Below are 24,055 nucleotides of genomic sequence, written 5' to 3'. Positions count from 1 at the left end.
ATTTGCATAACAGAATAAAAGTGCAGGTATCATGTATTTTACAGATACAAAAGATCTAAGATCTTATCCATGCAATGGCTCTATGAAATCTTTGATCCAAAATCTCCTTTCCAATCTATGCAGCAGATCCGTTCCTTGCTTGTTTGTTTGCTTTTCTGGCCAGAAGTATACAGGACTATTGCTCTTTGTACATAAGGAAAACAAAACACCCTTAACAACACTCACACATAACAAAACAGCTGTAACCCAGAAATATATCAACGGAAAATTTTATATTTTTTAAAATGGTCTTTCAGTGGGTTTCAGCCTGTGACTCAAGACCATAGGCCCTTGTCTGATCATGCACAAAAGGCAACTAAGCACAGCAAGCTTAGCCATGCTTTTCGGCAATCTAGGGAGTCAACCAGCCAGGAAAGGTTGAAAACCAGTCATCTAAACATGCATATATAATCTTTGTACATAAAAGAAGCTATGACCTCTTTTGAACCATGGGATACTATTCATTATCGCAAGAAAAGCTTCACAAAGAAACGAAAATTAGCTGTGTCTTTCAGTTAGGACACGCCTTCTGCACAGCTAGATTACAAAAAGCATTTAATTATGACAGCAAGGAGCTCAACAGGGTAAATTGCCTTGAGAAACAGTGTGTGTTAGCTTGTGACCAACACTGTTTGCAGAGTCACCCAACAGCTCAGGCTGCAGACAGTATACATTTCTATCTTCCTCAAAAATGCCAGGCAGATAATCCTGTAGTCATAACCTAGCATAAGGAAGAGCCACATGACATCTGGTTCAGTAGCTACTCTTGAACCCAAGACTTGGAAGGCCTCTCTTCAACACTTCTTTAAATATAAGTCTTACATGCAACCTTCAATAAGTTTCTAGCCTCCTGTATGTAAAAGTGAAAAATATTCCTTGCATGTGTGCTAAGAGGCACTGTGAAGATAAAGATTTTCTATAAAGATACTTTTATAACTTAGAATATTGAATTCTGCCAATCAGTTTTGCCAAAGATGACATCAAACTGTGTACTCAAATAGTGAAGGGAAAAAAAGAGATGCAGTCAAGCTCCCTCAAATCTTTCCTATTTTGCCATCCTGTTTTGCCCTCCTTATCCATCTCAGAGGCTGATTAGCTTTATTAAAGATGCACCTGTCTTCTCAGTTTTACTTGTGAGTACTTGAAGACAGGCTGCAATGAAAAATCTGGTTGTAACTTGTGAATTCACATTTAAACTTGTTGAGACCATAGGCCTGTGTCAATATTTGCTTTCCATTCTCATTTATGCACTGTCCAAGATCACTGAAAACCACACCACCTCTCCCTTTGGTTTACAGCACTACCACTCTATTTTCAAAGCGGACTTATATTCCCAGTCTGGAAGCTGCACCTCTCACCATCTGTTTGCAAGGCAGAAGACTCTTCATTGTCCTTGTATCTTTGGAGGTTAAGAAAAATCTCTGATATTTTAAAGAGAATCTAAGTAGTCTGGATTTAAATAAGAACAACCACTACCATAATGACTATGTTGTATCCAGCAAGCATTCCTTAAAGTACTTCAAAGAGCGTCCCAGGAGGAAAGAGGAAAAATGTGAAGAAGAATCAAAGAGATTTCATGAGAAAGACCTGAGTGGTTTCCAGATGTAAGATGAAACCCAGATCACTGTGTCAGTAGATCAGTACATACGTCACTGTGTACTGAATTCAGGGTTAAAAGGAAGTAGTGGAGGTTGTTATACTCTTGCCAAAGTCTAAATTAGGACAATTTTCACAATGAGTAAGCAGAAAAATATAAAAAGTTTTGGGTGGGGGGAAGGGGGCACTAATACAGTCCAACCTCTCTTTCACCCCAAACTTCATTCCCTTCCAGGTCTTCTCTAGGTACTTTGGCTTTAGTGTTTGGAGTGGCAGCTGATTCTATGTAGTTCTTCTTTCTTATTTACTTTTGCTGTGTTCACTGGATGGTTTCTTCCAGAAAAAAAGTATGGCAAAAGATTTGCAACTTCAAAACTAATTAAACAAATAGCTTATGCTTCCTCTCCACCTAAAAATGACAGCCAGCTCCACCACAGATAGAAGGGCTAAACTCCCCTTCTGTTGTGAAACAGAAAGACCCATCTACAGACACACACAGTCCATCTTATCTTTCTACAGATACTAGCTGTTATTAAAACAAAACTACTGCTAATCTCTCGTTTAGGTTCTATTTTACAGAACAACTAAAAAGCATGATTTCTTAAAAGGCACACTGTTTGATCTGATGCTTTTCAAACTGGATCCTAACAGCTTTCATTGAGGCTGAAGTAACGTCTTTTGAAATTTGGAAAGATTATTGCTGACCTATTTAAAACAAAGATGAACAAAACTAACAAAAAAATTCATTTTGCTTTCTTTTTTTTATTACAAAGACAGACAGCCATACAGCCTAAAATCACAAACAGGTATAAATTTTGATCATTCTCATGAGGGCCACTGAAATGAAAGCATTTGCTTGCTGAGTTTCATTGACTGAAAAACAACTTGACTGGGAGCATTTAAAAATGCTGCTTATCTGAACTATTTCAAGAGATTAGTTTACATATTTAATATGTTAATGTTCCACAGGTAAGAAGATTTGAAGTGACTTATTACAAGACATAACTTGGCAGAGGCCTGAGTCATTTAAGCTGGTACCTTAGTCTGTAAATGCCAGCTACACTATTACACACCACCTCAGTCTGCCCGTGGCAGTAAGCCAGTTTTACAGATTCTCTTCCAAAATCCAGGTTACACTCTGTCTTTCAGCAGGATATTTCTCAGTGGTTTATATTTTCACTGTCACTAGCATCTCAGTAAGACTGCATATCTTTTGAGCTCTGATTAATTTTGCCTTGACACTATTGAAATGCCAAGTATAACTTTAACTCAGGTTCAGAAATCTTCATCAGTTTTGAAATATCCATAGATTGCATATATATATCAAGGCCTATAAATACTCAGAGACGTCTATCAGGATTCCACATGCCATTAGCAGTCTTGTTTCTCTATAGCTGAAGGCCCACAAAGTCAGGTGTTCATCAGCACTGATAATGAAATATATCATCCTGAAACAAGAGGTGGTCTTATTTTAAAGCCTTCTATGATACAAAACACAGAGATATAACTCTTCTAAGATTTGTATTGACTTGCATTTTCAAATGGTATTTTGACTATTTATTATTTCAGAACTGCCACTGGCCACATTGGTAAAAGAATGCTGTTGAAATATTGATGTCCAAAAAGATCATAGAATTACAGAATATTCTGAGTTGGAAGGGACCCACAAGAATCACCAAGTCCAGCTGTTTAGCATAGGTTTTACCAGTCCCATCGCATGGGAAACCTCCAAGGAAGCGAGGTTCCTTGAGGAAAATCCCCAGCACATTTCTCCCATGAAGAGCTACAAAGCACAAAGGTGTCTCTTGCGAAGAAGGTGGGGAGCTGTCCATAACCTCCAGCTTTCCTGAGATGTTTAAGAAAAAACTGAGGTGTTTAAGGAGGCTCAAAACTGTGTGCATTTGGAAATACTTTGTCTACAAAGGCACTATGGAGACCTTAGGGTAGAGAAAGCAAGATGTTCCATTAGTAAAACTAAAAGGACATGAACTAATACCTTCTAAAGGGCAATAAGGAAAAGTTTCATCAATCTCATTCTAAAGATAATTTATGGTCTCCCAAGCTTGGCTGCCCTTGTCTTGCAGTGACGCACAGATCTGTCAGTCTCTGAGTTACCTTTGAATGTGGAGCTCACTTTTAAGAGCTTTTAACTTTCACTTTGAATTCTTTTTAAATTAGGTACTTTTTCAAATTTTACTGAGAAACCATAACACATTACTTTCGGATGTTCAGGTTTGGCAGACTGAAAAAGGGCTAGCATTTCAGAAGGGCTGTTACTCTGCAAATAAAGGCCTCTTAGAGTGAAAACCACTTATACTTGCGCAAAACCACTTATAGTTGTACAAATTTGCCCAGCATCTGTCTGGAGAAAATGTTGCTCTGCACTGGGGAGGAGGTAGCAGTGATGGGAACAAGAGATGCGAAGCCCAAGCTGGGACACTTGTGTTCCCTCACCACACCTACCACAGACTAAGTATCTGCTACTAAAAGGAAAACAACCACATTTGCTCTCTGCATTCCTGCACTCATACGCACACACACACACTGTCCCAACAAATCAAGTTCCTCATCTCTTTTTGAAAAGAAAACTCACATAGACTTGTTAAGCAGTCCATGTTGCAGGTTTGTCTCACATCCTTGAGTTGTCAATCCAGCAGCAGTCCACTAGCTCTGCTTTTAAAATGAAGCTGTGATTAGCCTGAAGGAAATAAAATTTGGCCTTACAGCAAGCTCTTTAACTGCACTTTTGACAGTCTTCAGTGATACCATCAGAATAGAAAGGGAAGGAGCTCCTTTTTGCTCTCATTATACATGATGACACTTGCAAGATGACCTGGCTTCCCATATATTAGTTTTCTAGATAAATTTGCAACAGTGTCTGGATCGTCTTCCCCCACATGCTCTGCCAAATTATTAAGGTACAAGCACTTCACAAAAAAAAAAAAAAAAACAAACCACAATTGCTTGAAATTACACTAGAGTCAAATGTTGATAAAAAGGTGTCACAGAGGGAATGAAAACTAACTGCTGTGAAATTTAATGAAAACCACTGTGTGCCAAGGGCACAGGCAGCCAAATTGAATTTTAAAAAGTGCCAAGCAGGGAAGCTTGTAATCAGACTAGCCACTATGTTAGATGAGATAAGCAGAATGACTTTTCTCTATCACCAGATCATAACAGACTGCAATTCTTATGCATGAGATGAAAAGTTACAGTATTTATCCTCCCAGTTTCCTGTGTTCTTAGCACTGGATCTCCGGCTTAGTGGCATTAAATGGAATTTGCCATTTCCAGCGTAAGGCTTGTCCCAGCCCTCACAGGGCTCTTTCCTGACACAGTTTTTATTGCAAATTGTTATGGAAAACAGGAACAAGCTAAACAGAGTTGTGAATGGCTCAGCATAAATTGTCTTCATCTGTGTTGTCCCCTTCCACAGCCTGGGGAATGACCTTAAGTCAACAGAGAACAGGAAATAGAAGATAACACCAACACAGGAAAAGGCCCAGTGCTCACAGAGAACAGCTGCCAAAGCATCATTCCATTGCAGCCTGTTAAGGACTCATTTTACTCTTTAATTATTATAGCGGCATTATTTTGAAACTGTGCTAAGAAAAGCCTGCTCTCACAAACATAACTGCATGCATTCATTTTGGGAGTGATCCCTCTAACTGTGGTTGTGGACACAGGACAAAAAAGCTGTGCATCCCATCTTTGTTGAAAATCGCTTCAGATACATTCATTACTTCAGCTGGGGAGTTATCAGTAGTTTGGGGGACAGATGGGAAGGGCACATTGGTATTTGTCTTGGCTCCAGGCCACACAAAGAGGCTCAGGGTCTGCACCTTTGCCTCACTAATGAGTTTCAACATCACAACCTTCTTGAGCTTGCAGCCTGGCCCAAACAGCCAGATTCTGCTTTTAACGGCCTGCTAGTGACCCTGGAATACTTTCCAGAGTTTCTAGTTAGAGAGGAGATTTCCAGTACTGAACAAAGCTCTCCAAAGCCAGCCATTGTGTTTCTTGTAAAAGGACTTCTCACAAAAATGTCCTGACTTTTATCACTGACCTCTTGATTTTTCAGAATGTGCCTGTAATGGTTGGGAGGCTTGTCTTGGCTGTAGAGAGCTTTAGTCCAGCATTTAGTGCCATTCATCGTGTTTTTACTGCTGTGCCAGAAAAAGGACTTGAAAACTAACAGAATTCCTTGAAATCTAAAACACGCTATAGCACAGAAGCCTTAAGTTTCATATTTCCCTGTGTGTAACCCATACAACATCTGAAAGATCCTCTGCAAGTCAGCAGTTGCAAAGAATACATCCGTCCGAAGGTATGGTAAATGGAAATTTACAAGGAGGTGAAACTGCTCTCCTCCCACAGCCCTCTCCTGTCCTGCTCTGCCTGCTTCCTTCTCCACACATCACCCTGTCTCTGACTGCTCCCTCTGCTCATATCTTTCTGAGCATGCAGTTGAAGCAAAAGAGCTTTTGGAGCAATATAGGTTATCTGAAGAGGAAACTTTACCCCTAAAGTAATACATTTGTCATTAGTTACTAAGCCATCCTTTAACGGTCTCCTTTTACTTACTTCTCTACAGGGCACACAAGAAATTAGTCAGCATCAGTTCTTATCGTATTGAAAACACAATAAATTCAAAGCTTCCTCAATTTCCCAGTCTGACTCTGTTTCAGTTAGGACTTCTTTGGAGCAGCAACTGCCTCTGTCTTTTTCCCTATCATGATGGGTTTCAAGAATTTCCTACATTATAACAATAGCAACCATAACAAAAGTAACACTGTTCACCTGAGGATGTTCGTAAAATTTGCCAGACAGATGTACTAATCTTCAAATGCCATTTAAAGCTCATAATCACATAACAGCACCTGGGCTGAGTCAGAACAAAGTCTGAAACAAGGAAATTTCCTCTCACACACACACTCACAAAGGTCCCTCAAATCACTCTACCCTGAATTCTATAAGTTCCCAAAACTAAACACTTTTTAGTATGTCCTGGTAACCCCTCCCAGTAACTAGCATTCAGCTATATTGTTCCTGACCTGAATGGCTTGTGATGCTCTGAATGTTAAGTTCATTCCCAAGTAAAAAAAAAAAGGATAATAAAAATGTATCCATAAATAGGCTTGCAGTTAGCTGTAGACTTGGACAAAAGCCTGAACTTATAAAGAAGTCAGGCAGTGCACTCCTCAGAAGTTGTAAGGCTATTTCTTATACACCACTATGTTAGCAGGTTTCATATCCTCTCACAGCGTGCTCTATTTCAGAAGCAGCTTTTGTTGTTCTAGATTGACCATTCATGGCTTTATGTCAAATCCTTTCTCTTCAATGCAAGGGACAAACTCTATATCCCTTTGCATTTATTAGAAAACTATTCTTCTCAAATTAACAATACCTCTTTACATTACAAAGGCATCTTTATTGGGAAACAATGCAAGACAACTGAACCAGCAGACTGCAAAAGAAAGGGTCAAATCTTTACATTCCTACAGAAATTATATAGTGTTTATCAGAATTCTGCAGTTTCTGCTTATTCTCTCTGGAGCTCTTTGGATTCTGTTACAAAATAAAATAACAATGATTTCCAATAGGTAATTGTTTAGTCTTTCTTTCATTATCATTTTCTTTATATTCCTATAAACTACTGCTAAGCTCACATAAAAGTCTGTTAGCCCAGTAAGGAACTGTACCTGCAAATCAATCCAAAATGGTCAGTCCTAGTGTATGCAGGCAAACACAGACTCGGCTCATGGTACAGCAATCCTCTCAAGAGTTTTGTCCTAAGGTGCTACTCCTGATGCAATTCATATTCCATACCTGGGGAATTAGGTAGAATCTGGCAATTCATGAAGGTTTCTGCACTGCTACACAGCAACAACTTCCTCCAAATCCATCTAGACACAACGAGTAGCAACAGCTCTAAGCTCCAAATTCTGTCTTCCCCTGGGTTCCACAGAGGAATACTGCTGTTGATTTCAACAGGTCAGGCTCTAAGGAAAAGCCAGTCTGGAGGGAAAAAAAGGTCTGCCCCTGTTCTCAGATACACCTGTGACATCAGGGGACTGACAGTGGAACAAACAATGTAAATGAGATCTAATCATGCCTAGTGAATCAGCCTTATCAGCAGCATTGTCAGGGTGCATTGACCATGCCCAATTTTTCATGCCTGAGAAGATACAGGAAAGCTACTAGAAGGGATCTGTCAAACACAATATTGCCTCTCTGACATATGATGTCTTGTGGTGACAGAGTCATCCCAAAACCAAGGAGAGGATGTCCTTTCTTGGTTCTCTGTGACTTAAGGCCATATCTCCATATGGTCTGAATGCCACTTAGGAGCTCACGCTTATGCAACATAAAATGCTTAACATCAGTGAAGTCAAGAAAGGTATTCCACAGAGCCAAAGGAAATCCTGGAGCAGGAAGCCAGCCAACGTGATGGCCACCATAAGGCAAGCAGCTGTGGTTGGAGTTTTGGTTATACAAATAGTTTCTGTGTTTCTTAATTACACTACTCTCCTTCCCAATGCTCACTGCATGGAAACAATATGTTGGTCACTCAAGTTCTATGGCTGACTTCATTGAATTCATGAAGGGGTTTGAAAACTGACTTATTGTACTTTGTAAAGCCAAAGTCCTTAGAAGGTAAAAATGTGTATTGGAGAAGTAAAAGGATATGATCAAGGAAAGGAAAATGTAGCTTGAACACTGTGAAAAAAAAAAATCCATGTGCAATGCATAGTAAGCCGAATTTCCTAAGAGAAATGAGGAAAAAAAACCCAACCCAACAAATTACATCAACATTTAACACCGGACTGGACAAAATCCTGGAAAATACACTACTGGGAACAATTTTGTCCTGTCTGTAAGGCATATGATTTCACCCACATTGGAAAATACTGAAACATTTTGATGACTAAATGAAGTTCCCAGAGATAATCAAATATCTCATGGAGCTCAGGAAGCAAAACAAGCCAGATCTTTCAACTCAGAAACAAAATTGTTAACTCCAACCCAGATTCTGCTCTAATCAAAACAAATGTAGAGGATCTGAAGTAACTCTGAATTTACTCTGACTCAACATCAGCAAAATAGATTACTTGCTCCCCTGCTTCACGTTTTCTTAAGTTTCATTACGTTATGCAAGCAAAGCCTTTTGAAATTAAAAGCCCCACGGAACTGCTGAGCATCATAGTTTCTTTCTAATAAAAGAAGGGATAAAAAAGCAAGAAAACTGAACTTCATTCGACAGATAAATAAACCAGCACTCCAGGACTTCTTAGATCAAAAATCCTGTCCTTAATGCAAAATTCTGCTTAAACGCAACACAGCTGCAGCAATATTCAAAACATCCCTTTTATATTCAACATCAATAGGACAACAAGAGAAGTAAAAAGATTCTTCTCAATATTTTAGCAGAATCTTCTTTTTTTATTCGAATACAGCAGCATTTCCATTTTAAATGTATTTCCAAAGCACCTAAAATCTTACTTTCAGAATTTGCTCCAGGCTGAAACTCTACATGGGGATTTTTTTTCCCCTGTATTTAGTCAAAATTTATATTAGAATTAAATATAATTTAAAAAAATATGTATTTCAAAACACAATTCAGTATAAACAAGTTAATTCACTGGAGTAGCTCTTACAGAAGAAAGTCATCATCAGAACCACACCCACTTTAGACTAAAGTCACAACCCAATAATCCTATCTCTAGAATAGAAATACTGATGTAATTTTTACTAAGTGTCATTGACTTCAAAGGACACACAAAAATTTGCAGGCCATAAGAGTCCTGATGCTTTTTTAGGAAGATTTTGAAACACCAGAAGAGTTACGATATCTGAAATGGTTGGAAACAGAAATTAAAAATCCAAGACAGCTAAGTATGAAGGCTACTCTCAACATTATTTGTCTTCTTCAAGTAATATCTCCTCTGTTCCAGAAGCATTACAACTCCCTGCTTGCTCTGCACCACTTGTGACATTGCTGGAAGGGATGGCCTCCTCAGAGCTACTGATTCTGTACTTTAGGATCAGTAACGCTTAATGCCAATTCTTTCTTGCTAACCTGTTTCGTCATAATGGTTGGTGTTAGCTTAAATAGCAAACTTTGCTAACCAGGTCTCCTTCAGCAGGACTCCTTAAGGAAAATCTCACAACCAGCTATGCTGTTAGATCTGTCAGGGCAGCAGTCTTTAGCAAGGCTGCAGTAGGAACTTCTTTGAGCAAGGTGAAGATAACCATGGGAAACAGGATCCTCTCTTAAGAATATACAGAATGTAAGTCTGCACCTTTTCTTTATTTTTTTCAGCTTGGATTCCCTACCAGTCAGACTTGGTGGCCCATGCATTTAGGAAAGATTCAATTAACACAGGCTGCATCTAATTAAGAGATTAGGAATCTAAGTAATGTCCTTTATAAATAGTGACATCAGTTAGGCTTCAGTCCTGATTTTGTCTTATATTTTAACTTCTATCTGAATACAGCAGAGAGAGAGATGGCTCATCTTCAATAAAACATATGCTACAGAATCTTTAAGATAATTTTGCTGTCTATATTCCCTTGTCCTGAACATCGTCCCAAACAGTAACACTTCCCTGCCTTACTTATATGGATTCCAAATATAAATCCAAGAATTTGACTCTGTGCTGTATCACAGTATGTGAAGGTATCCTGTAGTGCTGGGAAGCAGAAACTCAGCATAGGCCCAAGCAGTCACAGGAAGCAGTTTAACAAGTCAAAGTCAAGCTGAAAAGGGACAAAGCTGCAAAACTATACACTGCATTTATATCTTTTGGTGGATACCTATAGAAAATTGGAGAGAGAACTAGTGTGAAACACTGGTGTGAAGCAGCTTCTATACAGGTTCTTCTGGTAAAGAAACCACAACAAAGCACAGCTTAAATGGATTAAAAGCAACCTAAATGCAACTTAAAAAAAAAAATCCTTGAGAAAATATAATTTTCACAATGATATATTGCTACTGCTACATTTTTAACATTTGCATTAATGATCTGGAAGAAAAGCAATTGGAGCAATTCACCACTGGAACAGCTTATGGAGATACTGCTTTTCTGAAACTTAAATTAACTTCAGACTAGAAGTTTTTTCTCAGAGATACACTCTGGTTCAAACCGAAATTATATGAAAGCTGTCCTATGACCTTTGCTTCAGCAGACCTCAGACTAAATAGTCACAGTGTTCTCTGGTGACTTTTTTATTTCTGAATCAATGAGCCTATGACATGACATGCAATCACTCACTATCAACATTTAAAGTGCCGTTTGCTCTTCTGTTACCTCGGTGAGGCTTCTGTTCCTTTCATATGCCTCTCTTGCAATGTCTCTATATGTGCACACATAAGCTGGACTACTCCCTATCCTTCAGCTTGTCTTTGTCTAGGACAAGGATTGCCCTGTCACATGTCTACAGGAGCACAGCAAAGTCACTGAAGTTTTGCATCCAGTGGCAGGAAGGCGTGACAAAACAGCCCTGCACAGCTAACTTGCAGATGAAGAAGAGGGCTGGGTGTTGGACAGAAGCAGATGCCCCTCCTTTGCCTCTCCCCAAAAGTTAGCCTTTCAAAAACTATTTTTAGGCTAAAGAGGATTAAAGAACTAAAAAACTGGTTTTGCATTTTTTTAACATCTGTTTTTTTCAGGTACAAATTGGAGGAAGAGCTGGGAAGAATATGTACAGGTGGGACAAAAGGATGAAATTGCTCGGGAGAACTACAAAAGAGTCTGTCTGGGGTAACTGTTTTCTTCCTGGAAGTCTCTTGACCATCTCAGATCTTCCCTGTTCCCAGTAAGGCTCTACTCAGTTACATTTTGTCCCTATGGGCAGAAAATTATGCTGATCTTAGTCTTCCAGGCAGAAAGCAGAAAGCCACACTTCAGCTGTCAGACAAAATAATGGTTACCGGTCAGTGACTCCAGCTGCACAAAAACCTTTCCCAGGAGCTTCTAGTTCCTGTAGTCAACTGCAACTATTCTCACGAAAGGCCCTAATGATTTTTCTTAGCTGCTCTCAGAAGCAAGACTGTCTTTGTTCCCCTTGAACCCATGGACTGTCTTTGACTGCCAGTCACATTTCTTGAAACACAACTGAGGTTCAGTGATGCCATCTCTCCCAACAGCCTCCTCTTACTTCTCTGTTTCTCCAAGCAAATCCCTTGAGGCAGAGCTTCTCTACATGAACTCACAATGCTATGACCTAATGGTCTTTCATTCTTTGTCCCCTACATTTTAGTATGATCTCATCTGCAAAGTCAGATTGAGCTATTAATATGCAAAGAAATTACAGATCTCCTTTGGATCTGTCTCTTTAAAATCTTCAGCCCAAAGTCACAAAGGCTTTCTCTAAGATTTCATCACAGACAACACAGAGCCACCACCCCACACTCAACATTCTCCTCGTCTTATTTTTCTGCTCTCTGCATCCAGCAAACACTTGTCCTGAGCACCCTATGGGTAGTGGAAACTATTATGGTCTCTATCAGCACAGAACACTTGGAGAAGGATTCTCCAGCAATTTCATGTATTGCTGAGAGCTTTTTCCATAAGGCCACATTTTTTTTTCAGACACAAAATCAGATGCTGGTAGGATCTGTGTCCCCTTTTTCTCAAATAACCAAATGTTCTTTTCATCATGCCGTATTTCAAAAGCTCTCCAGATTTTCCAACCAGCAATTCAAGGACCATAGTTTCAGGAGTTTCAGCACTCTCATGAGACACAAGGGAAACAAAACAGAGAAATGAGGAAAGGAAAGGTAGACACTGCTGAAAACTTCGCTCATTTACTGAAGGGAATAGCAAAACTTGTACTTTGCTAGAGTGCAATCAATGAGTAGTAAAAATGACAATATAAACCACACGGCTACCCCATAATTAGGGAGAAGGTTCGTTTCTCACATGACACTCAGAATCAGGGCCACAGTGTCAGGTTCAGAGAAGTGTCTACACCAGCAGGTTGTGTCAAGCTCTATTCCCTTGGATCCACACTCTGAGCTTGGTTTAGCTGTCCTATGCAGCCAAAGGGAGTTCTGAGATAGTGAAGATTTTATTTCTGTATGCTGACCATTTTAATTAAAATCTTCACCTTGCCAGTGTAACGCTCTTTAAACGGACCATCCTTGCAATACTTGTGTCTTTTGATCCGCTGTCTCCCATAAAATTGGCTAACCTTTAAGTTCATTATGTTCTTAAAATCATTGCTTTGCATTCAGAGTTTGAAACTATTCACCAAATTAGTATGTCATATCAGAGCTGCCTATCTGTAAATTTCTAGTTTCTCCGTTTAAGTGGAATGGACTTGCCATGGCACAATGAAAGGAAGATCAATAATTACAGACTCCAATTTGCCATAGATTTGTTAAACTTCACTTCCTGCTGTCATGTTCTTAATACTTATGGTCAAAGACACATCCTCACAATCTGTTCTAGCTACATTAAATATGTCTCAGTCTTCCAAACATACAAAGGAAACCAGCTGGAAACACTGCACTTGCTGTTATCGGTGAAGACTGTATCCATCCACATGATTGTGCCCTCAAGAGGTTACAGACAGCATAACTTTCACCTCAGTTGTCAGTTCTTCGAAGCAATCCAACAGAGATGTCCTGCAAGCATGTTCTGAGACACCACAGCAGCAGTTTGCTGGCTGTGGAATGCAGACCACTGACAGCCACCGCAGAAAAGGCTGGCCTTGGAGGATTGGCTACTTCTTGTTGGCCACCACCAAATTGCCTTAGAAAAAGCTAAAAGCATTGTTTTTCATGTAAGCAATTGCTGTAATGGCTACAGAACTGCCACATGATAATTTACATGGAAAGGAAGCAGTTCCCACAGTTGCAAATGAGAGGAAATGCAATCCTTCTAGTAGGAACAGAAACTCAAAATGTATTATCCCAGAGTCATCTTAAAATACATGTATGCTCTGTAGCCAGGATCATCTTGAAATAGCAAATGAAGACTAAGTATGTAAGATCGAGCAATATCCAAAGAGCCCTTCTGACTCTGCGTGGATCCACAATTTCTTGCAGGTTCTGCCATTCAATTTTTATGAGAAGAGCAGATTTATGGTATAAGCACTCATGAATAATTCACTTCCATGAGCTGCCACATGCAAGTTGGGGAAATCCCAGCCATAAAACCTTGGCACTGTTTAGGTAGCACAAGGCATGCTATTTTTTTTACAGGTGTTATTCCACTGACCTACTTGGAGTTATTCCTCCTTCACACTGCTAGAAGAAAAGGATCAGTCTGTTTTCCTACCACCTCTGGTAAGCAAAACTCTCTGCCATCTCTTCATAGCAGTAAAAATGCTTCTAATGTTGCAGTAAGTTAGTTTTAGCAACCTTAGTGCTTTGGCTCACTAGACTTCCGGCAGTCATCCTAGGAGAAGGACAATTCTAATTCCAAACCTGGGCAAATGGAGCTCATTTAGCCCTGTAAGGCCATCCATCTAAGAGAAGGATACTCTGATTAAACCTACATCCTGAGGACCTCGCTGCCACTGTCCAAGCTCGCTAGGCCCTGGCAGATAAACCTTAGGATTAAAGGGTGGGTCCAGTTCTGCGCATGCTGCATCTCACCTAAAAAAACCCCATTGCGCACACCTGAAGGTTATACCCACATTTGTAAAGCCCTGTAGCGACAGGCGAGGGACAAAACGGCAGGTGATAAGGTGCACTGAAAGCCGCAGACCCAACCCTGATCCATAGCGCTGCTGCTTCCTTTGAGAATGCATGCAGGAAGAGAAAAGACAATGCAGAAAGAATCGTGTCTTGCTGATACCATCCAAGGAGTCTTTCTGCTGTGCCTTTTGCAACTGATCTTGTCTATCTTGCATTGGCCTCCTTAGCCACCAGCACGCTTGTAGCAAATGTGGGTAGAGCCCTTCCCAAATCTTTATTCATGAAGCCTAGCCATGATGATGGAGTGCTTTGGCTCACCATAGCTCCAGTGGCTTGTACATCTCATCCACTCTTGGGCCTCCCATAATACCCTGTTGTCCATTGGCTTACACCCTCCTCAAGTCCATGTTTTTAAAATGTATTGAGAAAATTTCTTGGATCCTAAACCAAAAAAAACACCACTCAAGCCATAAGCTAGCTACACAGAGCCTGTCTTTATGCTGGTTTCTAACTTCAAGAGAAACACGGTTTATTCCCACACTCATCCTTCATGACTGGAGCAGGAGCCACAGCACAGTATTGTTGCAGACAACTCAGATGAAAAGAAAGTGAAACCATCTAGCCACCTCCTTGTCCTAACACAGAGGACGAATTAATAGCATCACTCAGTGGCTGCTTATTTCCACAGTTTTTTTCTTTACATAAAGATAAGTGGGAGTTCTTTTCCCCAATTAAAAATAGTATTTGTGAGGGTTTTATTTTATTAGATCTCTAAGTGGAGGCCAATTAAAATGACAATCACTGTACCACCACTGAGTGCACATTCAAAGTGCACATCGTGGTATACAGCTAAACATACAACTGCAATACAGGGAACAAAGAGCTGGCATTCCCTGTTTGTAAGTAAGGTGAACAGCTCAGGGCTATCTTGATATAAAATAACATAATAATTATAGTGCCTAAATTAGACATCTGAGTGAATACAGTCATGTCATTTAAACAATTAACCTTTACTGATTTATAGCAGCTAAGGATCTGATGAAGGATGTAAGAACCTGACCTTCACCCTAATATGCCCCTTCAGTTTATCCAAATTATTGGCTTTCACCACCTGGCCTCTACCTCCTGTCCCCACAGTTAAGTTTTAAGCAGGTTAAGAAATGATGGGTTCCCATTTTGGTCATTTCTTACACACTTCCAGCAGTGCTGGAAATGCAAGAACAACCTTCTAAGCCAGTAGAGGGGAAAATCAGACATGCTGTGTAACTAATTTCTGAACTGTAAGCAAACTTCTTGGCAATTTTCATTTCATATCACAAATTCATATTTCTCTGAATTGTCACATACTGAGGACAAGCACTTCCAGGCAGGATGGGATGCTGCCTTGTCAGCTTGGATAAGATCCAGGAGGTGGCCATGGTGTGTTCTGAAGGGACCTCTCACCTCCTGGCATAGAAGCCACTATCCTGTCTCGGAGAAGGGTGCACACCTTGAGCCCACACCGCTCTCATGGGGTAGCAGGGTTCCTCCCGCAGGCCCCATCACTGGAGCTGCTGTGTTTGCTGGCGTGGCTGTAAGCAAACAGCTGTGAGCTCTCCTGCCAGCCCCGCTCCACAGGCACACAGGGGAGCACAGTCACGAGAAAGGGGCCAAACGCAAATTAAAACCAGATCAGCCGAGACAGCAGTTGGAAAGAGAGGATGGTTAAAGCCTGCGATGGCTCTAAGTGAAAATAGTCAGACCAAGTGGGCTTGCAGATTGTCATTGAACTGAAAATTTCCTCCACCCCCAGCTGCCTGGCTGGAACTGTATAATGGAGCAGGCTTCAAGAAGCCGCAGCTCCCAACAGAGTTAACTCTCCAGCAGCTGCTGCACTTTCAAATTGTCAGCCAGATTAAACACAGGAATGCCTGGGGGTCGCAAAGTTGAGGGAAGGCTGAAGTGACAGGGTCAGCTTGCTCTAAAGTGCAGAAACTACTCAAAAAGTTGGAGGCAGGGCTCCTGGCAGCCAGGAGGGAGTTACGCTGGCATCGCCTGGCTGGAGGCTTGGCACAGGGCCCTCTCCCTGCACCAGCTGTCCACACCAAACTAGACAAGTAGTGGAGTTTTTGTCTTGTGCTTCCTTAGAGCTGCAGACGCAGGATGTATCCAGATTGCCTTGCAGGGCAAGCTTCTGTTTGGAGAGGAGAGAGGTAAGGGTTCCACTGCAGCCCACTCCTCCAGGGCATGAGCCAGGGCACCTAGCTGGGACCAGACATGGCAAGATACCCAAATGGCACCTGTTCTGCCTCAGCACCCAAAGCTCAGGGAAACACTTTACCTTATGTGGGCAAGTTGCATGTAAGCAGTGGAGCGCTTGCAGCAGGCAAAACTGAGGGCTACGGAGCTGCATGTCACTGATGACGAGAGAGATGATTTACTGGGAAAACTGCCCTACAAAAAAATGCTTGAAGTACCTGTTTATTGTCTCTTATTCTTCAAATCCTCCACAGTTATAAAGATGCCATGGAATTACAAGCCAGAAAAAGGAGGGGAGGTAATTCTCCCACACACTGTCTAGCCCATGGAGTCAACAAACCTATGACACCATCAGCGGGCAGCGTGGGTCAGCCAGCCCCTCCCAGGAGATGGGTCACCTCCACCAGGGATAAACAATCCACACTTCAAACATGGGCCACAAGCTTGTTGCCAGATACACACAGGTGCAGAAAGCAGAGGTGGAGGGAGCTTTGCCAGTAATGGGGGTAGGAAGGAGAAAGAGAGCTTGTTCCCACATAACACAGCCTCTCCTCTGCCAAACCACGATGCTCCATGGGGATCTGTAGCCCCCAGGTTTCTCCAGGTACCTCCATCCCAGCTAAGCTCTGCTGGAAACTACAGCCCACAAAACCACTGTGCTGGCCCACAGAAGTTGACTTGTCACACAACTCTCAAAGGTCACATAAGGATCAGACAGGGACTTGAGCACAAGAGAGTGACCACAGGCCACTGTATCGTTGGGCCACATTCAGGCAGCCAGCTAATCAGCTCAGTCAGTCGAGAGAGCCAAGTGGTTTCCCTTGCCAGCAGAAAGTTTGACTCACCCCCTCCTCATCCCAAAGCACTGAGGGAGTCTCCACACATACAAACTAGTAGCCCGGACACCACTGTCCCCTCCCTGCATGCGCACTTACCCCCCAGGAACTGGATGCCTCCTGCCACCCTGCCCACGGTTCTGGAGATCAGCTCAGACACGCAGCAGCCCATGAGCGCAGTCAGGGCCACCAAGAGAAGCAGCCCACAGCCCAGGCCCGTCACCACCGTGCAGATCCTCCACTCAGCACTCGGGATGGCCTGGAAGGAGGCATAGCGGCCACACTGCTCCACCATCACGGTCATCTGGCGGCTCTCGTCCCGCACCGGGTAGGAACACCTCCGGAAAGTGCCGAAGGAAACTGACTTCTCCAGCTGAGACCCTAAGAGCCAGTAGGGCATGAAGAAACCAACACAGGAGGCAGCGGCACAGAGGAAGGAGAGGAAGGCCCAGATGACACCAGCACAGGTGAGGCTTGAGGCCATCTTTGTATCTGCTCCAAGGCCCCTCACGATGGAAAGACACAAAAGTAACCGTGTATCTTCGAGGATGTTTGTGGATAATCCAGAGTCTCTCAGCTTTGACAAATCCTCACACAGGGCGAAGCTCGGATCCTAACAACCAGGGGGATATTTCCTCCCATCATGAAGTCAAAGGTCCCTAATTAAATAGCAAAACACAAACAAAAAGGAGAAAAATACAAGTTCAGTAATACTGTCATTAGAAAAAAAATATTTGTTTGCTAGAGTGTTTTCCCTTCCTACAGGACTTTTGAATAAGACACGTCACTTTGCTGTCCCATCCTTGCAAGGAGACCCTACAATCACTGTCAGAGGTACCAGCTGCCATGGTCAGTGTGATAGTGGTGGTAGGCAGCCCAGCTGACACAGGCTGCTATGCACATCCACGAACACTCTGCAGCCACCTTCAGGGGCTCCCTGTGTACTTGCCTACTCACTTTTCCCCACTGTGCATCATGATTTTTCCAGTGCCGATAGAAAAAAAAGATGAGGTCTTGTTTATCCTTGGCTAGCCAGAAATTCCTCCTGCAATGCCTGGAGAATGTACTTCACACATACATGTACATTCACATGTACATTCATGTGTACCTGGCCCCACAGCTTCAGTGCAAAACCACTCAGAGTGCCTAAGGCAGTTCCAGATCAGACCCTTGTGACAGTGGTAAAACCCATTAACACACCCCAAAAGAAGTGTTACAAGACATTTTTTCCAGCACTCCAAGTTGTTTGGCATCCCTGTGCAAAAGGAGCCTTTTATCACTTGATGTCCAGAAGTGCCAGGAACCCAAACTTTGGGTAGGCTTCTGGTAAGTGAAGACATTGCCATATCCTTTGGATTCACCACTACACAACCTCAAGCAGCACACGATTAAAACACAGAGGTCTCTCTTAATATTACTGCTTGCATTCAGCCCACCTCTTCACCTCTTCTCAGCTCAAATCCCTCTGTACCCTTCTCAGACAACTCCCAGCCTCTAAGCTCAGGACCAGTGTGACCAAGTGCATTTGACTGTCATAGAAACCTACATGCTGTTCCCAGATATCAGGGGTGTATTTCCTGTTAAATTCATGTTGGATCATTATTCCAACTGCATTTGTAAATTTATGATCATTTCTCACAGTTGCTGCCAAATTAATCTTGATAGCTATTTACAGGGGCTTCTTCTTCGAAGCATGATTAGACACCAATCAGTGAATCCAATTCGTGAACAGGCAATGAAATGAATACGACTTCAGCACAAGAAGGGAACACAGAGAAAGTCTGGAAGTGAAATTAACCATGTGCACCACATGAAAGTTTTATTTACTTTTAAAACACTAAGAAAGAGAAGTGTCCTCTATAATATTAAAAAGGTCTACACTGCCACTAAGGAAGAGTACACCTATCTATCCATAGCCTATCCACAAAAATACCTTTCAATCTGAAAAACGCCAAACCCCTGGGGATAAAAACTTCGAAGAAAGGCACAGGGGGCCGCCATTCCTCCAGATGTATCATCCAGAGAAGGATCTGTCCGTGTCTTGGCGTGGCACCAAAAGTCTAAGCCAAAGTGGGTCACGGCACTTAGGGGAGATCATTCCCTGAATCGGGGAAAGAGGTACTGCTGAAAATAGGGGACAACATGGTAGGACCCCCGCCGGCTCCAGCGCAGCAGCAGCTTTGCCTCCCCGCAGCCTGCCAGCTCACAGCCCGGGAGCTCTCTCGGGAGGCGTACTTGCCCCTCCGGCCCCGAAACCCCGCTCCCCCCCCTCCGGGAGTAGGAGGGGGCGGCGGAGAGATACGGCTTCCCCCGAGGGAAGGCGGCGGTCTGGAACCAAAACTCGTCAGGGTGATGCCAGGGGAAGGCTGCTGGGCGAGAGGGCGCAGCAGGCTGTGGGACTGGGGGGGGCCGGGGAGGGATGGGCTGAAGTGCAGGGGCTCCCGGAGGGGAAGGGGATGCGGGAGGGGAAGAGGCTGTGAGGACAGGGGGTCCGGGAGGAGCAGACTGTGAAGGAAAGGGGGTCCGAGAGAGAAAGGGGAATGCGGGCGGGGAAGGACTGGAAAGGCAGAGGTGCCAGGAGTGTAGGGGATCCAGGGGACGAGGAGGACGGAGAGCCGGGAAACAGCGGGGCGGAAAGGGAGAGCGGCCCGGGGTGGCAGGGAGATACGGGAAGGACAGGGGCCCGGGAGGGGAAGGATGCGGGAAGACAAGAGGATGAGAGGGCTGGGGATCCGGGAAGGGAAGGGAGTCTAGAGGGTCCGGTGCAACGGGTAAGAGATGCGGCCGAGCTAGGTGTAGGAGCGGGGAAAAGGAACCCGGGGGGGGGGGGGAAATAGGGTCTGGGGATGCAGGGGATATGGCTCGGCAGGGTGGGAAGGGGTCGCGGAGGGGAAGGAGGTTCTGACGGCACGGGGATTCGGAGTCCTGCAAGGGATGCAACGTACAGTGAATGAGAGAGGGCAGGGGTTCGAGAAAGGAAGGGGGTGCAGGGAGTGCGGGAGGGCCGGAGTCTGGAAGGAGCAGGAGCGGCGAGGGGTCTGGGAGTGTCAGGATGGGGCCGGGCGCGGTGTCGGGGAGCGAAGGGCTACTTACGGTCACGCCGGGCGTGGAGGCTGCCCGCCGCGGCTGCCGGGAGCACATGGGCGCGGGGCCGGCGGGTGGCGGCCGCCCCAAGCGACTCTCCCCGCGGTCCCGGCGCGGAGGCGACGCGGGAGCTCCGAGACGGGCGGGACCGGGACCGGGACCCTCCCCAGCCCGGTCTGTCCTTCCCTCCCTTCCTCCGCACGTTCCTCTCTCCCCCCGTTTGATTCCTCGGAAGGCAACGCACTCCGCCGCCTCTCCTCCCCCTTCCCCCGCCGCCGCCTCCCCGGGCGGGACCCGCCGCGGTCGGCGCAGTTGCGGGGCCGCGGACGGGGCCGGGGGCGAGGGGCCGAGCGGCAACGGTGGGAGCGGCGAACGAGAGGAGGGGGGCACCGCCCCGAGTCCTTATGGGGCGGGGCGGTGGTCCCGACTCCGCGGGGTCGGAGCGGGGGTGGGTTCCAGCTTCCCTAGCCCGTCCGGGAGTGGGGCGAAGCAGTTTCCGATCCCGGGGGCCGGAGCGGTGGGTCCCGGGTTCCCGAGGCCGGCCGGGGGCTCCGCACCGCCTGCCGCGGTTCGGCGTCTGAGTGCGGGGTGCGCGGGGCGATGGAGTCGGGGACGGAGGGGAGGAAAGGGCAGGAGAGGAGAGGAGAGGAGGAAAAAGCCGGCGAAGAAGGAGTGTTAGAAAGAAAGGGGTAAGGCTTCAGTCCTTACATGGGAAAATATGGGCTAATATCCTGATGGTGTGCGTGTGATAAGAACTGTGTGTCTGTCTCTGCATGCGAGCTGCTGATCCAGCATTTTCATCGCAACAGTTCGGGAGTTGGTCTACAGCGAGAGTAAATGTGACCACAGTACCTAGCAGCTCATCCCGGCTTCGTTAGGTCAAGTGAAGAAACAGGAGCTCCAGCCCTTTCCCAGAGTGTCTTAAGTGGGAAAGTTTTGCGAAGGAGTTGCCTCTGGGGAAAAGAGATATATCCTATTCTGGTTTTTCCTCTACGCCCAGAAACTTGAATAAATTCTTCAGATATAAGACATTTTTATGCCAGGTTTAAATTATGTCAGCACCAGACATGCAAAATCTCTTTGTTAATGTTTCTTTTACAGTCCTGGAACATAGTGTGTGATTTAAATACCATTCATTAATATTATTAATGCTAAATGAAAGTGAGGTTTATTGCACTCAGTCCACATTTGCACCATCTAATAGTAACAACAGCCACGTTCAGAATTTAATTACAAAGCTACTTTATTGGATTTTTAAAATAAGACTTCTATTTTTTTCCCATAGTGCAAACTCTTAAAATCAGAATACTACTGAAAATGCATAATTTCTCAAGGGATAAGAAATTGGTTGGTAAGTATCTAGCATGATTGACTCTTCCATCCTAATATTTCAAGTATATCCTTTAAGGACATGGGCTTCAAATCCTAGAAGTGGGTTAACTATAGGCTGACTGCTAGAATATGTGCAATAAAGTGCTTCACAAGGAAGACAATAAAGGCATAACCTCAAACCAGCCATACCCGCAGCTGACACCTCTAGGCTATATTCACCTAGTATACATTTAAATCAGCAAGTAATGTGGGTCAATCTGATCTGATCAGATCGTGTTGAGGACCTAAATGATGTTTATGCTTTTCCACAGTTTTTTCTTCAGGTTCCCTCCAGCCTGCACCTATGGACTGAGAGCCTCATGAGTGCTCAGAACTCATCTGATGCACTCCTGGCACATGTCTGCTGCTGTAGTGCCATCTGAATCCGCTTTGTGTACTCATCACTGTTGGGTAAAAAAAAGAGTGGTAAGTGAGGATGCTCTGGAGATTCACTTCAAAAGCACGCCCTTAATCCACACCAAAACATGAATGTGGATGTGCCCAGGGGGTGTCTGACAGAAAGGGAGCTGGTGTGACTTTCTCAAGTCTGAGAGCTGGAGCCTGCTCCACAGCATACCATTCTAGCATCCTCCCCTTAAATCACCTTTCTGCCTGGTGCTAAGCCTCCACCCCTAATCGTGCACTAGCTCTCAGGTCTTCACTTCTACAAGGAGCTATGCACTTCTTGATGAGTGTAGACACACTCTTCATTTACCACTCTCATGCCTTCATTTGATTCAATCAGGTGTTTTACCTCCTGCTATTCATTTTACCAACACCTGAAATGACAGGGATACTAAGCTAATATTGTGTCATTTGAACTGTGCTTTTGGTGTAAAGAAAGAGAAGAATTGAGTACTGTTATTAAATCCACAATTGTTTAAAGATTCGGTCTGTCCTTCTTTCCCTAGCCAAAGGCCTGGGTTATAAAGGAACTGTGATAAATATGCCTAAATTAGGCGTGTGTTGGAGGGGATCAGACATGGGTAGAAATTGCTTGGCATTAAAATGACTGTGGAAAAACTTCTGTTTCACACATGGAAACTGTTTCTCAGTTAAAACTGGCTTTGCAAACCTACGGAGAAGCAAACAAGCATGCATTTATTCATGCGATTTATCTCTTCCATGGTATATGCCAAGGTCCCCAAGTCAGTGTTTGCTTTGCTAATGGCATCTCCACAGCAGTTCATTTACTTCCCTTATATGGCCTGTTCATTCCCTGAGCTGCTGCCATTCTGCTTTCCCTCATGGAAACTGTACATTGAATTCTGCATCTCTCCTGAAGCATCTTATCTTGCCAACTGTCTCTGAGTGCCCCTGCAAGCTGGCTGCAATGACTTAGTCACTTGGAGGGAAATAAGCTTTATTTCACAATCCATTCTGTCAAAGAAGGAGTTTTGTTTTGATTAGAAACAAATTAAGCACATTGTATATGTAAGTAAACATCCAAATTCTTATTCCATTTTTTTCCTAATGTTTACAACTCAACATGCTTCAGCTGCATCAGCATTTGCTGCCCCTTTCAGGGTTCATTGTGCTTACAAGTATTTTCACTGGGAAAGTTAGCTGAAATATTTCCATCTACATCTAACCTATCCAAAAGAAAAACAGAATTATCACGTGGTGCTTCAGGATTTGCAACCTCTCTTCTAACCACAAAAGCAGAGAGACCTCCTTAGAGCAGAGCAATAACAAAATACATGGTCCCCAGGGTCTTGTCTATACTGAAATAGCAGCTGGTTTTAAAATTGATTCTGGTGTTTTGCATTTTAAGAGAATCCGTTTGTGAGAAAGCTTCATAGTTGGTTGAGGGGACCTGAGCTGTGGATTACCCACTGATGGAACCACTTGAAGTCAGACTGAATCAAACACCATGAATACATTGTCAGAAAACGATCCTAGCAGGGAGATGGGAAAATATGCTTATAGATTTTACCACTTTGCTTCTCCTCAATCCATTGACTAAGCTGCTGGGGCCCTACAGATTTGGTGGAGCTAATCAGCACAGCAGAATAAAGACAGAAAATCCCATCACTGTACCTAAATCAATCCTGACTAATGTACACATCCCAGGCTCAGCCACAGACTCTTTCATTACACTATATCCTGTAAGACAATATAAAATGCCATAGGAGAATATGTATGTTCCTGAACCCCAAGGAAAATGAAGCAGCTACCAAACCTCCATCTCATTCTTTAGTCCTTGAACAGAAAAAGAATCAAGAGGTTTTTTCTTTCAAGT

At 43.7% G+C, this 24,055-nt stretch overlaps 1 protein-coding gene across 1 annotated transcript in view; it reads right to left on the bottom strand.

Annotated features, from left to right (window-relative positions):
• The window catches only part of LHFPL6 (LHFPL tetraspan subfamily member 6), a 142,666-nt gene extending 121,914 nt beyond the window's left edge, over positions 1-20,752 (bottom strand). Inside the window, exons 1-2 of the mRNA XM_027674463.1 lie at positions 20,452-20,752; positions 17,458-18,017 (exon numbers count right to left, since the gene is read on the bottom strand). Coding sequence (XP_027530264.1) covers positions 17,458-17,842 — 385 coding nt within the window. The 5' untranslated portion in view covers positions 17,843-18,017; positions 20,452-20,752. The remainder of the gene's footprint in view (positions 1-17,457; positions 18,018-20,451) is intronic.
• Between the last annotated feature and the right edge of the window lie 3,303 nt (positions 20,753-24,055).

This window comes from Neopelma chrysocephalum, unplaced genomic scaffold (assembly GCF_003984885.1).
Source record: "Neopelma chrysocephalum unplaced genomic scaffold, ASM398488v2 Primary Assembly neopelma1_25, whole genome shotgun sequence".
Classification (NCBI taxonomy): domain Eukaryota; kingdom Metazoa; phylum Chordata; class Aves; order Passeriformes; family Pipridae; genus Neopelma; species Neopelma chrysocephalum.
This window is presented reverse-complemented; position numbering and strand designations above follow the sequence as displayed.